Below are 15,249 nucleotides of genomic sequence, written 5' to 3'. Positions count from 1 at the left end.
AGCATATAATTGTAAAGGACTGACAATCGAGTATCTGGTTTGTGTTACCCCTTGGAGAAAATATTTACATTTTGCATTTGCAGCTTCTATTTTAAAGAAATTATATAGTGTGTCTCTATATATTCGTATTTCGCTTTTTTTTTTTTTTTTTGCGAACAACCAGCACGCAGCAAGATTTCTTTGAGCGAAGCGTGTTATGCTGTAACCACGATAACAATATTGATGGAAACTAGCAGGGCGGTTACGCAAACGCGTGCTTGTAAAACGTGTGCACGTGCATGCGTGTGCGTTGCACGCATCGAGAAGGATACTCCACAAAACCAGATATGCGCGTACATGTGATGCAAAAAAATATACAAAAATATGATTAGTTGCATTAATTCATGGCCATTTAACTTTTCCTCCTGTAATTATTCATTGCAATTCCACGTGTTTCTTACTGTCTCGCTAAATTAGATGTAACCAACATTTTGTACCAATATTTTGCGGAATAAAATGGATTAGTCTCTTAATCTTATTCCGATCCATCTTTTTTCCTAAAGTAAAAGAGAGCGATCTCTTACGTACAAATTACTAACCGAGGTCGACATCTTCTCTTCAAGAGAGCTCGAGCAAAGTGTAGATAAGTATGTAGATTAAAATTAATAAGTCGGCGCTCGAGAACTTATCGTTAGTCTGAGATATACATGCAAAGTCGATGAATTATCATTATTAAATAAAAGCAACCTAAACTGTGCAACGAATATTCCCTGTATTTATACGATCGGCGGAAATAAATTTTGGCAGATTGTATAACGCAAATCCTTTTCTATTTATACGAGTCTATATTTTGCTTTTGCTCTCTGTTGATAAAATCATCGAAAATTACATATCGATAATGCAGCCCGTCCGCTAATATATTTCACATTCATTTACCGTCAGTTGATATATGCGATATGAATGAATGTGCGATTATGTAAAAAAGATTAAAGTCAAAGTTGCTTATAATGTATGCATAATTTATTAAGGTTTCCAAAGGTCGATAAATTCAATGTTTCTGAATCAAAGAGAATGAGTTTCTATTACACCGATCAAAGTCATTCTCTACATTTTGATACTCTTCACATTAAAAAGATTGAAATCATTGTTAAAATATTTCTATTTAATTTTTTTTATTTGATAAATTTAACATCTGCTTTTTCTATAAAAAATTAAGAACTCTAATTATTCTAATTATTGGAAACGTTATTGTATTAATTAAAATCCACCTCGAGATTTCTTTGCTTTGACTGTTCTAATTTGCGATATATTATTTACCGATGTATATAAAAAATTGTGATTTACATTATCGCACATCACTAAGAAAAAGAATCCATGTAAAAATTTCGCAATATATATGTACAATAAATTGCATGGATTATATTTAAATTATCGAAAAACCATGAATCTCTTCTCATTGTTTTCATAGAATATTATATTATTTCATAGAACTCCGACTTCTCGATGCATAATATTCCGTAATCGTTTTTTCATTATACGCAAAGTTAAGTTTAGTAACAGTTAACTGATACAGAGTTTTTTTGATAATAAGGCTGTTATTTGTAACACGATCGCGTGATATTATTTTTTTTTTTTAGATAATTATGTCAAATTCTTGATACAAGAACTAATATTTGTACATATTTTGCAATTTAATCGCTTAATATTATATAAGAGATATGTATCAAAAATTTAAAGCAAAAAGATTCTTGTATTCTCAAATAAAAAATATAATTTCTTTAAGAAATTTAATATATAATTTTTTATAATTTTTTTAAGAAATTTAATTTTCACAATTTAAAAATTATTAAACTCTTTTAATATCGAACGATTGTGAATTGCATTACTCATATCAACGCATGTAAAATGCGTTTTATGATTTTAAAAAATTTATTTAAAAATTTATACAATTGTATATATATTTTATATATATCATATAACCAACTAGTGTACTAAAAGAATATATAAATTTTTTAAAATATCACCACAGAATATCGACGATAATTTGAGTACAATCGCATATATTAATAATTAATAATCGATTTAATAATAACAAAAATGAACGAATTTATCGTTCTTACTTTGTCAAACTAAAAAATTCTAAAATTTTTCATTATCAAATATTGTTACTTTGCGCATGTTTGCGTCTTTTATATTTTTATTACATAAAAATCGGTATAAAAGATGCAAATACGAAAAAAATAAAAATAATCAATTCGATTTCGCGTTTTATGAAAAAAGCAGTAGTCTGATCAACATTTCTAAATCAAGTACAATTATAATGCGTAGCACGAAACTGATTTGATTATGGCAACAAAAAATCTTTATATATATATAAAATGTAATTATATAACTTTATATTATATATTTATATTGAAGCCTTCATTTTCCCGTAACCACACAAAAAAAGGATTACTTTTTTTCTTTTGTTGAATGCATACTTAATACTTGGCTTGTAGACTCGTATATTCTTTGTTATGAGTAACGAGTCATATATTTAGCTGCTTTTTCAGGTTGTCGGCGAGCTTGTTCATAAACTCGAACGTTTCCAAGTAATCAGCCCTAGTGACATTATCCATACCCTTGATGCATATGGCGAGGTCCTTGGTGAAAAAACCAGATTCGATGGTGTCTATGCAGACTTTCTCCAGTGTTTCAGCAAAGTGTCGTAAAGGCTCGTTGTTATCGAGTTTGGCACGATGCAATAGTCCGCGAGTCCACGCAAAGATGGAAGCAATCGGATTTGTGGATGTCTCTTTGCCCTGCTGATGTTGACGGTAGTGACGGGTGACGGTGCCATGGGCAGCCTCGGCTTCGATCGTGCGACCATCCGGACATAAGAGAACCGAAGTCATCATACCTAAGGAACCATAGCCTTGAGCCACCGAATCCGATTGCACATCTCCGTCGTAGTTTTTGCAAGACCATACGAAACCACCGTTAGACTTCATAGCGTATGCCACCATGTCGTCGATCAATCGATGTTCGTACCATATTTTCTTCGCCTCGAATTGTTGCTTGTACTCTTTATCGTAAATCTCCTGGAATATGTCCTTGAAGCGACCGTCATATTTCTTTAGAATCGTATTTTTTGTAGACAGATAGAGGGGATAATTTCGCGATAACGCATATTGGAATGAGCTATGAGCAAACGCACGTATGCTCTCATCGGTGTTATACTGAGCCTGGGCGATACCGGGACCCTTAAAATCAAAGACAGTGTGTTGTATCTTTTCGCCGGAAGCGCCGATCCATGTGATTTCCAGTTTGCCTGGGCCTGGCACCACGAAATCCGTTGCCTTGTACTGATCGGCGTGCGCGTGTCTGCCGATAATGATCGGTTCCTTCCAACCTACCACCAGCCGCGGTATATTTTTGCAAATAATCGCCTCGCGAAATACCGTACCGCCCAGAATATTTCTAATGGTACCATTAGGACTCTTCCACATTTGCTTCAGCTTGAACTCCTCTACACGTTTTTCATCGGGTGTAATGGTGGCGCATTTGATGCCGACGTTATAACGCTTAATTGCCTCAGCGCATTCTACCGTCACATTGTCGTTTGTGGCATCGCGATTTTCGACACCCAAGTCATAAGTATGCAGCTCAATGTCTAAGTAGGGCAATATGAGTTTATCCTTGATCGAATCCCATATGATGCGTGTCATTTCATCTCCAAGTATATCAACAACTGGGCCGGCCTGAAAGTTATATATAGTATTAAAAAAATCCTTGCATTTTTTAAAAGACAGTTTTTTTCAAGATAATTTCTTAAAAGACAATTTTTTTTAGATCAATCGCATAAATATTAAATTAAAAATAATTATAAAAATAAGTATATCTCAAGATATTGCGTTATATTCATCTAAAGTGTAATATTTAAAGAAACTCGTTTAAATATTTTTCACTAAATATAATATATATCAAGTGATATCCTGTTTTTGATAATAAAATTTATAATTTTATTAAGTTGAGAAATATCGATAATGAAAATTGAGCAATCTCGAAAGTATAAAGTCCACTTTCTCCTGCATTAAAATGATTATCGCAATTTATTAATGTACTCTTCCCTTCCCCCTCCTCTTTACTTCAGATGACATATCACTTTCAAGCAAGAACTTGTAGCAACTCTCTTACCTTTATTTTCGCCATTGTCGTAAATGATGCACCGAGTGTTTTTACGAGCGATTCTGCCGACGAGGGATTTTGTAGCAGGTGACGACGATTAAATTCTCGAGCGAGCAACAATCGCGACGACGATGTGACACTGTAACTGGCTAACTGTAACGAGCGTATAGTCTTTATAAAATGTTCGCACGGCTGGAGGATACGGTGGGGCGTAAGCATGGCAGCCTTAAATATGTGTGCACCCACCTCTACCTATATATTTTTTACTGCCCTCCGCTCCGTCCTTTCCCCACCTTTGTCGTCGTCGTCTTCTTCCTCTTCTTCTTTAGACCGCACGCGTTTTTTTATCGCGTAAACGCGACGATTAGTGATAATGGTTTACAGTAACTTGCGAGTTTAGATAACTCGAGAGGAGATAACTGGAGTCTTATCTCGTGAAAAAAATTGCACCAGTCATGAGGTTTTAACTGATTACGTAAAACCAAACAAAAAATTTGTAAACTAAGTTTGCTAGCTCAGACTGAATTAAACGAGATGAATCTTACCGAGAAGGATCGTGATACTAACTGACATCGAAAAGAGACTTATACCTTTTATCTCGGAGTATGTCATCAGAATATTTACCGAAGATGTAAACACATGTATATTATGTTCCCGTGAATCTACCAGCATTCGCTCGCGAGTTCAAATCTTACAACTCGATTGCCCCGAAAAAACTTACCTTATTGTCATTATTTTCGCATCTCTTTGTCCTGCGATAAAATAAATACAATATAAATGTGATTTCCGACTGTTTATTTTGAAGTTGTACCGCGTTTAGTAGCGCGGCCATATTGAGTGAATTCGAATTTCGAGCGTATTCCTCAGGGCGCATTCACACCTTGGCAGAAAAGCAGAAAGCCAATCAGAACTCGCGCTGGTAATAAACAGTGTGTAAGTAGTACATTAGAAAGGCAAAAAGTAGAAATTGTGACTACCAGCGCGAGTTCTGATTGGCTTCTGCTCTTCTGCTTTTCTGTCAAAATGTGAATGCGCCCTAACACCTCTTATCTCTTTTTCCGTATCGAACAATACGGAAAGGCAGAATTGAGAGATTCTATGTGGAAGCACATTTTTGTATTATATTTTTGTATCGATCAGAGTAATAACGTGTAATCAATGTTTATTAAAATAATCATCATGAGTGAGAATAATGTATTAAATTATTAATTTAAAAAAGATAGAAAAGAAAAACCGATAAATAAAACTAATTAGAATTATTATATTGAAAGTTATCGTTATTAAAAAATTTTCGACATTGACATAATTAATTCGAAAATTATTACTTACGAAAAATTAATAAGAAGATATTATCTTAATAAGAAAAATTAATTTTACACGAAGATGACAAATCCTTCAATGAACACGGGACAAACGTACTATTGGACTCAGGAGCATATGAAGTATTATCCAGTACCTCCAGTGCCAAATTTTCCACCGCCTAATTACAATCAACCACCAAATTATAATTTTTCGTACAATGTTCCTCCTCCTAATGTATCGGATGTTAAATCGCCAAACTCGATGTATCAATTTGCACCTCCTACGTATCATGATGGAGCGACCAATTTTTACAACAATGTTCCTTATCAAAATCAAACAGACCCACAGTACAATAATCAATATTATGACAAAACAGAAACTGCACAGCAATTTGTGAATGAAAATTATACAAATTGGGACAGAAGAGACACGTATGATAATAGTGCTGATAACGAGTGGCGTTCTAATAATTCTACTACAAATTGGACAATGTATCAAGATATATCTACTTCTTCCTATGATATGAGTAAGATATATAATGATAAGGAGAGAACATGCTCGGCGCAAAGATACGAATTGTTGCACAGAATAAAAGAACCTGAATGGAAATACGACAATAGGGAAACTTTGTCTAATCGTACTAGTAGTAAACAAAGATCTAGAAGCCCAGAAGGTAGATCAGAGAAAGTATGTAGATCACGATACGATGATCGCAGGGACAAATATCGTCAATACAATAAGGACATATCTAATTTACGAGAGCCTACATATGACAGTGGTTACTTTGAGAGGAGGTCTTCATATAAGAAGCATGAAAGTTATACGTCTCGTTCAGAAGGATCTTATACAAGAAGTAGAAGTAGAAAGAGATCAAAATCACGGGAATCTCGTTCGACCCGAGATACAACTCCAATCAGCACTAAACGAACAAAGGGTCCTACTGAGAGAGAATTACTTTTAGAAAAATATAGGTAAGATTTATACACATGTAATTTTTTGTCTAATTTTACATAACATAATACAACAGATAATCTTTCTCTCTTTTTACATAACATAGATATAATAAAAAGCAATAATGTTGCTAATTTCTTATTTTTTTCTTTTTTGAAAAATAAAGGTCAATAAAGATTCAATAGATACAGTCTCGATTTTTATTATGCAATGTTTGTTTTTTGTGCAAAAATCACATTTACAAGGTAAGAGATTTTACTAATTGTAAAATATTTTTATATCTTTCAGACGTAATTATTGTGCAACGAGTAAAGATATAGAGCGAAAGTTGAATGAATTATCAGCAATGGGATCAGAAGGCATACTTGAGAGCGAGAAAAAGATTTGGACTCGCACGGCACCAGCAGATCTTTACTATTTCAGAAATGAGAATAATCCAAAAATAATGAAAAGTACTGTCAAACTACAAGAATTATGTATGACTTTTAAGAAATTATTAATTGACAGAGCAACTGAAGCAAGGGCATTACAGGTGCATATATTCCTATTAATTGTTTTAATACAATGCAATTGATTATATCTTTTTAATTTATTTAGCCACCTTATGATCCACCTCCGAGAAAAACTAGAGCACGTCTTTGTCGTCATAAATCTGAAGCTTGTAGTAGCTCTTCATCTGATAGTGACAGTTCTATGGATGAGGATGATAGGACAATGGAAGAATTAATGGCAAAGAAACAGCATCCACAGAGATTGCATCCTGAAATGTGGTTCAATGATCCTGGAGAGGTAATCTAGAGATTTATCTCTTTTCTTTTTTTAAAAAATCTACCCATTAAACATTTAAAAATACATTATAAATTTTTCCTAGATGAATGATGGTCCGTTATGCAGATGCAGCGCGAAATCACGACGTTCAGGCATAAGACATGGAATTTATGCCGGGGAAGGTGCAATAAATAAGTGTGATTTAAATACGAATAATGCAGACAAACTATATCACTATAGAATAACAATTAGCCCACCGACTAATTTCCTCACCAAGACACCGACGATTATCAAACACGACGAACACGAATTTATATTCGAAGGTTTTTCTATGCTCTCTCATTTCCCACTGGTCAAATTACCCACGTGTAAAGTCATACGATTTAATATCGAATATACAATTCTCTATATAGAAGAGAAATTGCCAGAAAATTTCACGATACAGGAATTGGATTACTTTCGTAAGTAGTACTATATTTTTTTAAACACGATATTTTATTTTATCGCGCTTATTTTGAGTATAATATTATGAATTTTCACAGAGATGTATCTATTCAAAGAAATTTTGGAGCTTGTAGATTTTGATTTACATGCAGCACAAGATAAATCTGGCTGTGGACAGTTCCATTTTATGCCAAGATTTGTACGTGATTTAACTGATAATGGTCAAGAAATCTTATCGATGAATGAGGTCCTAAATTATTTGATAAAGAGCAGTACTCTTCTAATAGATCCAGATGATCTACCTAAATTGGTGGCGATGCCACAATACAAATGGCAAGATTTCGCGGACGAGGTGAAGGGAATGGTTGTGACTTATCCTGGGAAGAAACCGTGTAGCGTTCGTGTCGATCAGCTGGATAGAAATCAAGTGGACCAGCCACCCGGCGTTACCGCTTATCCTGAGATAGTACATTTTGGTATCCGTCCACCACAACTTAGTTATGCTGGAAATGCAGAGTAAGTAATCATTTATTATGAATAAAATGTGTCATATATTTATTGCAAAAATATGGTATTGGTTTAATATAAAAGATTTGTCGAATAAAGTTGAATTTCAATCAATTTAAAATCATATATCCTAATTTATATAATATAATATATAGTTATGTGCTTTGTTTTACATAATTATGTATAATAAATCCAAAAACAAAAAAATATTTTTTACTTAAGAATACAGAATTTTTTTTAGAAATGTTTCATTTCTAAATAATACAAACATTATACAAAATCATATTTTAAATGTATCAAAAGTTATATTTTTTTAATACACATGATATATTAAAAAAATTATAATACTATAAAAAATAATTCTTTATGAATTTATCCAGTTATCAAAAAGCATGGAGGGATTATGTGAAGTTTCGACATCTACTCGCAAATATGTCGAAACCTTCCTTCGAAGATAAGAGAAAGTTAGAAGCAAAGGAAAACAAACTTCAAGAATTACGTACTCAGAGTAAGATGAAACGCGATGTCACAGTCGATGTCAGCTCCGAAGGATTTCATAGAACTGGCATTATGTGTGATATTGTGCAGCATGCGATGTTGATACCGGTACTCGTCTGTCATCTGCGGTTTCACAAGTCTTTGGACAATCTGGAACGCACGTTGGGTTACGAGTTTAAAAACAGATATCTGCTCCAACTGGCCCTCACACATCCCAGTTACCGCGAGAACTTTGGCACGAATCCGGATCATGCACGAAACTCTTTGACGAACTGCGGTATAAGGCAGCCCGAGTATGGCGATCGCAGAATCCACTATATGAACACACGAAAACGTGGAATCAACACTTTGATAAACATAATGTCCAGATTTGGTGCGAAAACGGAAACGGAATCATCCATAGCGCACAACGAACGGTTGGAATTTCTGGGCGATGCGGTCGTCGAATTTCTCACATCCATCCATCTCTTTCACATGTTCCCGGATTTGGAAGAAGGCGGTCTGGCTACTTATAGGGCGGCGATCGTACAAAATCAGCATCTTGCTGTGTTGGCAAAGAAACTGAGTCTCGAGGAGTACATGCTCTACGCACACGGTAGCGATCTCTGCCACGATCTCGAGTTGAGGCATGCAATGGCAAATTGTTTCGAAGCATTGATGGGCTCACTTTTTCTTGACGGAGGGATAGAAGTGGCCGATCGAGTTTTCGGAGAAACGCTTTTTAAAGGCGAAGAAGATCTTGCCAAAGTTTGGGTCAATTATCCGCGGCATCCTCTTCAGGAACAAGAACCGACGGGAGATAGACAATGGATTCCCAGTTTTGAACTACTACAGGTATGTATTATTCAGCATTTGAATAAGTACTATTCAACTGCAAGACGCGTTCTTAAACAGTCTCATTTATCTCTTCTTATTTATCTCTTTTTAAACAGAAACTGACAAAATTCGAAGAATCAATTGGAATAGAATTCACTCACATCCGTCTCCTTGCTAGAGCGTTCACGGATCGTAGTATAGGATATACTAATTTGACATTAGGATCTAATCAACGATTAGAATTCCTTGGAGATACTGTACTGCAACTTATTGTTTCTGAATACTTGTACAAATTCTTTCCAGAACATCACGAGGGACATTTATCAGTAAGCAATATTGCTTGTAATATTATTTGGCCAAGTGATTTTTTTCTGTTTCTAATGATAATATTTGTGTCGTGCAGTTGTTGCGGAGTTCGCTTGTAAATAATAAAACGCAAGCGGTTGTTTGTGACGATCTTGGTATGACTCAATACGCTCTTTACGGGAATCCGAAAGCCGAATTAAAGACAAAAGATAGAGCAGATTTATTAGAAGCTTTCCTCGGCGCGCTTTATGTTGATAAGGGTTTAAAATATTGTCACGTTTTTTGTGATGTATGTTTCTTTCCACGTTTACAAGACTTTATCATGAATCAAGACTGGAATGATCCAAAGAGCAAGCTGCAGCAGTGTTGCTTAACTTTAAGAACCATGGATGGTGGAGAGCCAGACATTCCTGTGTACAAGTAAGTTTTTAGTTTTTTGATAGAAAAACTTTTAAAATTGCTATTAAACAAAAAAGAAATGCATTGTAATATTAATTTACATATTATTATTATTTGATTAACATAAAATACTGATATTATAAATTAACAGTGTATACGAATTTTATTTTTATTTAGGTTTACTTACTTTGATTGCAAATATCTCAATTATTGCTGAATATATATATATATATATATATATATATATATATATATATATGTAATGAGCCTAACTGAAGAATGTGTGTTTACAAAAAATATTTTCATAATTTCTTATAATTTTTTTCCACAGAGTTATCGAATGTAAAGGACCTACTAATACAAGGGTTTATACAGTTGCTGTATATTTCCAAGGGAAACGGTTAGCTAAGGCTTCAGGACATAGTATCCAAGAAGCGGAAATGAATTCTGCTAAAGAAGCTTTAGAAAAATCTCAAGGTATGCTAATAAATATATATATACTGGATAGTTTAAAACAGGATATTTAAAATTAACTTATCAATCTTTACAATTAATAATTAATTAATTATATGACATAAATATATATAATCAATCTTTGAGGGATAAAAAAATTCGGTTGCCATTTTTCTTTTATAATTTCCTTCACAATTTTCTTAATTGTAAGAACTTTTAATTAAACTTTTATTAAAATATTAATAGAAATTGAACAAAGAATAAATCTTTTATTTATCCATAAGATTTAATTAAAAAATTATTAACATAAATTTTCTAAATTTCCATCCTAAGAAAAATTTGATTGTATATTTTAATTTATAGAATATATCTTTGTAGTGTTTAAAATTTAATAGTTTAAGTTTTGGAATTATTATAGTTCTTGATTATTATTATTATCTCTTTCCATAGACTTATTCCCACAATTGGATCATCAAAAACGTGTGATAGCAAAAAGTATGAAAATGCAGCAATGGCCAAATAAACAGAAACCAAGAGGAAAATCGTCAAGGCCTAGTGAAAGATCTGACGATTCTGACTCGAGCCAAAACCGGAGAAGAAGTCATAGCAGGGAGCGTAATGCTTCAAAGAAAAGAGAAACTTAATTGTCTTTTTATATAATTCTTTTACAAGGCTAAATTACAGTTTTTATTTCGACAGATAGAAATGCGCATAAAAACAAAATAAACTTCTTTATTACATGTATATTATATGAGAAAATGAACTCTCCTTAGATATCTCTTTAAAAAATATTTATTGAATCTTAAACAATAATTTCATAATAAATAATATTAACGTTAATACATTCTTGTTGATATAACAAGCTTGTTGAATTAAAGAAATACTCAGTCTTTCTATTGTATTAAAACACTTTTTTATTCTCTTCTTGCTCTCTCATTTTATTATTAGCTGCTCAAAGATAATTCTCTTATGGAATAGAGCATATATACATCATTATCTATACATAAATGTTTTTCATTACAATGTATGATAATTTATATGACGTGTTTCATTTTTTATATTTGAATTTACAGTTTGAAACAAATTTTAGTTAATTATTCTGTTTTGTTAATATTGGATTTTTTTGTTTCAGTAGAGATCTATTTTGATTAAGTATATCATGACATTGTTCTATATTATCTAAAATGTTTTGCAACTCCCAATGTTTTGGCAATAGAGCAAGATCTAGGTTGAATAACGCGTATCGAAAACATAGTATTTGAGTACATGTAGCAACACTGTGAAGTTGTATTCCTAAATCGTGAACCAAAGTTTTCAAATACATTTCGTTTTCGTTTATAGCCACAATTTCTAAAAAGAAATATATAAAAAGTATATCTCAATACATAATTATATAATATGATATAGATAATTATGGATAATAAAAATGTGTTTTGTAATAAAAGCTATAATATATTTACCTAACGTAAATTCAGGAGATGTAAAGTCTACACATTTTATGCTATAAACCATAGGAATATTGTTGTTTGCAGGTCTCATTAAACCTTTTGCAGCAAACTCATATGCGGCTTGACTTTGCATATCTATTCCACTGACTCTAAACATGCAGAAAAGATCGACTATTAATTGTAAATTTCAGTAATAATTCATAATATCATAGGTATTTATCATACATACTCAAACATTTTTCTTTGATGCGCAGCCTGCATGGAAGCACACATTCTATCAATAGCATCGCGTTTAATATATTTGTATGTAGATCTTTCGACGATTTTTCCAGTTTTAAAGTAATTATCTGTTGCTTGTCCCAAGATGCCTTTAACTTTGTAACTGCTCGGAGGTTTAGATGCTTTCAATCTGTGAATCCACTTGGTAGCATCATTAATACCACAGATCATGAGTCCTGATGAGTTGGTGTTCAAATAATTAGCGCATATTAATTTGAAATCTTTTAATTGATATCGTGGTCCTACTACTAAAGGGTGATCCGCATAACTAGGATGTGTAACTACTTTCATCTTCTCTGTTGTATCGCCTTCTATACACACATGTTGGATCGGTGGGCGTACTTGCATACTATTCAAATCTAAAATTAAATGTTGCTTTTGAAAAAGTTAAAAATAGAAAATGAAGATCATTCTTTGTAGTAGCATTCATTTTGTTTGATTTTTTCGCAATACAAGCATACCTTTTTGTTTCATTTTAAGAGTAAAATAGAAAAAGAAAAAATCTTAAACTCTGCTTCTTTTTTAACACTGGATTCTTTCTTATATTTAACAAACTTAAAACTTAAAATAATATATCCAGGTATAGGAAAAAGAAAGAACAAGATTTATGAAATTGTAAGAAAGTATGAAGCAGAGTTCGCGTATAAGAACATAAAAAATAAAATTCTAACCTTCGCAGAGACGATAAATTATGGTGTCTCGTGTATTTAAATAGGTGACTGCTGGAGGTTTGTAAACAGCAAATACGCCGTTTAAAACGTTCCATGCTATTCTAGCATCGGATACTACATGTTTTATTTTTGGAATCAAAGTTCTCGTCTTCATATTGAAAATGCAAATTATTCACTGTTTTTACTTAGATATTATTTCTAACTTGTATAAATTTTACTTAAATGTGAAATACATAATGTAATTACGTAGTAGTTTTTTCTCTAATTTTATATATTTTATAAAAATAATTTGTTTTTAATTTAATTTAATATTTTTTATTAATTTTATATTTTTATAAAAATAAGAGAAAGAGGTTATCATGTATCGCTACTGTTACATGCCAGAGAGAAGAATGAGAGGTCTCTGAAAGCGATACGCCCTCTGTAAACATTAAAAACATGGACATGAACTACGAAGCCAGAGAGAAGACTGAGAGATGTCATGGCCCGCTTTTAGATGATCCCTGGAAGCGATACTCCCTCTATGAACATTGAAAACGTGGACATGAACTACAAAGCCAATGTCCATGAATGTTCTCAGAGGGTAACATATAACGTGCACAATTTTTGGTTTTGTTCCATGCTATGTGTACGAAATATTGATACGAATAAGAGTGCCGCAAGACGCTTATGTATATTAAATAAATTTTAAAATTATCTTATAAATAAGTTTTGTGTGGTTCTCTCTCTCTCTCTCTCTCTCTCTCTCTCTCTCTCTCTCTCTCTCTATATATATATATATATATATATATATATATATATATATATATATATATATATATATATATATATATATATATATATGTTGGAATTAGATATATACATATATTCTATGTATATATAGAGATACCGTCTCTTTTCGAAAGATATTATTAGCATTGAAAAATTTAAATATAATATATTTAATTCATTGAATCGTATCTATTCTATGTCTCATCACACGATATAAATAAGAAGTTGAACGTTTTTTATTTCAATGAATGTAACGCGTTCAAAGATGAAATAAATATTTTTCTATATAATCATTGTCATATTTATATTTTTATTTACAAAAAACAAAATGCCTGCTGTAGGGTAAAAATATTTTTAACCATATATTTCTATAAATATCTTCTTAATTAGCAGTAAATTGATCTTTGATATTCAACATTTTTTTAAATTATTTAAAAATTTAATTAATAATACATGTATAGAATTTGTTGTTAAATTAATCACTGATTCTTCTGAAGGATTTGTAATTAAGATTTGAAAAATATGGATGTTGCAAAATATTTTAAAAATGTCTTCTTTTATATAAAATATAAAGAATTCATATATTCCATTCTAATGTAGTCAACAGTATTTATATACATATTTTTATTATAATTTTCATAACAGCGTAATATTTTTAAGTTTAATACTTTGTACTAAATTATAAAATTTAATATAATTACAAAGTAGTAGTATTATTATTAATAAATAGGTTTAATATAATTTATTATTATTAATAAATAGGTTGTATGCAATTGCAAATTGTCTTTTAGTTTCTAATCATTTTCAATCATTCTGCATTCCTATCCAATATATTCTCTTCTTCGGGTCTTTAGATTATTATGATTTATTGTATTAACATTATTGTATTAACTTTGTCTTAACATCATAAGGATTTATCATACTTCTTCCTTCTTAGGATAGATATTCAAATCACTGTAGTTGTCTTTTTTTCTATTTTCTCGATTACTCTCTTTTTTTCATTTTATTCAAAAATATTAATATAATTAATATAACATTTATATATATATATATATATATATATATATATATATATATATTTATTTATATTTATATAATTTTGGTATCTCTCTTAGTCTGACTCTTCCCCTTTAACCTGTCCGGCATGGATGATCCTACCAGTAACTACGGCCAGTATTCATAATTCATTCTTATATTTAAGATCGTCTTAAGTAAATTGGAAAATGTTATACAACTATTTTTTAATAACTGAACGAAATCTTAAAACGCGATCTAAGAATATACTTAAAAATGATCTTAAATATAAGAATAATCTATATGAATATCAGCGTACGTTACCGCCGGCATAGGTCTCAGGTTCATGAGAGTACGCAAACCTCCTCACCCGGCAAATGCCTTCGTTAAGGTGGAGATACATCGAGAAGGAAAAATTTTTTTCTTTTTTTTTCTTTTAATACAGTTTTCAAATAGAAAAAAAAATATATATATAT

General features: G+C 31.6%; 3 protein-coding genes across 7 annotated transcripts; 1 reads left to right on the top strand and 2 right to left on the bottom strand.

Annotated features, from left to right (window-relative positions):
* Positions 1-1,309: 1,309 nt before the first annotated feature.
* Idh (isocitrate dehydrogenase [NADP] cytoplasmic) lies at positions 1,310-4,984 on the bottom strand. 5 transcript variants are annotated; one of them, XM_083082927.1, is made up of 4 exons: positions 4,868-4,971; positions 4,393-4,466; positions 4,156-4,299; positions 1,310-3,719 (listed from the first exon to the last, which is right to left on the bottom strand). In XM_083082927.1, the coding sequence occupies exons 3-4, from the start codon at positions 4,168-4,170 to the stop codon at positions 2,508-2,510; spliced, it is 1,227 nt and encodes a 408-aa protein (XP_082939053.1). In that variant the 5' UTR covers positions 4,171-4,299; positions 4,393-4,466; positions 4,868-4,971; the 3' UTR covers positions 1,310-2,507. The 5 variants fall into 5 exon arrangements, with proteins under 5 accessions (XP_082939053.1, XP_082939050.1, XP_082939049.1 ...); XM_083082924.1 differs by having other exon boundaries at positions 4,156-4,613; positions 4,868-4,984; XM_083082923.1 differs by lacking the exon at positions 4,393-4,466 and having other exon boundaries at positions 4,868-4,978.
* A 226-nt stretch (positions 4,985-5,210) lies between these two features.
* Positions 5,211-12,060, top strand: Drosha (ribonuclease 3 drosha). Its single transcript, XM_083081561.1, has 10 exons — positions 5,211-6,419; positions 6,688-6,931; positions 6,997-7,188; positions 7,271-7,628; positions 7,710-8,127; positions 8,499-9,450; positions 9,549-9,758; positions 9,836-10,158; positions 10,469-10,614; positions 11,041-12,060. The coding sequence occupies exons 1-10, from the start codon at positions 5,530-5,532 to the stop codon at positions 11,232-11,234; spliced, it is 3,927 nt and encodes a 1,308-aa protein (XP_082937687.1). The 5' UTR covers positions 5,211-5,529; the 3' UTR covers positions 11,235-12,060.
* On the bottom strand, positions 11,307-13,379 carry LOC145961408 (pseudouridylate synthase TRUB2, mitochondrial). Its single transcript, XM_083081562.1, has 4 exons — positions 12,989-13,379; positions 12,268-12,676; positions 12,051-12,187; positions 11,307-11,940 (listed from the first exon to the last, which is right to left on the bottom strand). The coding sequence occupies exons 1-4, from the start codon at positions 13,140-13,142 to the stop codon at positions 11,681-11,683; spliced, it is 960 nt and encodes a 319-aa protein (XP_082937688.1). The 5' UTR covers positions 13,143-13,379; the 3' UTR covers positions 11,307-11,680.
* Positions 13,380-15,249: the final 1,870 nt, after the last annotated feature.

The sequence above is a fragment of the Camponotus vicinus genome, unplaced genomic scaffold (assembly GCF_025532165.1).
Source record: "Camponotus vicinus isolate PSW18456_S1 unplaced genomic scaffold, iyCamVici1.0 SCAF_11, whole genome shotgun sequence".
Classification (NCBI taxonomy): Eukaryota; Metazoa; Arthropoda; class Insecta; order Hymenoptera; family Formicidae; genus Camponotus; species Camponotus vicinus.
Note: the sequence above shows the minus strand (reverse complement) of the source record. Positions and strands in the feature narration are given on the sequence as shown.

Bases quoted from the DNA above. Each gene is read 5' to 3' on its own strand.
- Drosha (XM_083081561.1), top strand. From the start codon at position 5,530: ATGACAAATCCTTCAATGAACACGGGACAAACGTACTATTGGACTCAG. The intron at 7,189-7,270 runs GTAATCTAGAGA...AATTTTTCCTAG, and splicing joins GGTTCAATGATCCTGGAGAG to ATGAATGATGGTCCGTTATG. The intron at 9,451-9,548 runs GTATGTATTATT...CTTTTTAAACAG, and splicing joins CCAGTTTTGAACTACTACAG to AAACTGACAAAATTCGAAGA.
- LOC145961408 (XM_083081562.1), bottom strand. From the start codon at position 13,142: ATGAAGACGAGAACTTTGATTCCAAAAATAAAACATGTAGTATCCGAT. The intron at 12,677-12,988 runs GTTAGAATTTTA...ATTTAATTTTAG, and splicing joins AATTTATCGTCTCTGCGAAG to ATTTGAATAGTATGCAAGTA. The intron at 12,188-12,267 runs GTATGTATGATA...CTGCATGTTTAG, and splicing joins CATCAAAGAAAAATGTTTGA to AGTCAGTGGAATAGATATGC.
- Idh (XM_083082923.1), bottom strand. From the start codon at position 4,978: ATGGCCGCGCTACTAAACGCGGTACAACTTCAAAATAAACAGTCGGAA. The intron at 4,300-4,867 runs GTAAGTTTTTTC...CGCTCGTTACAG, and splicing joins GCGAAAATAATGACAATAAG to TTAGCCAGTTACAGTGTCAC. The intron at 3,720-4,155 runs GTAAGAGAGTTG...TATAACTTTCAG, and splicing joins CGACAATGGCGAAAATAAAG to GCCGGCCCAGTTGTTGATAT.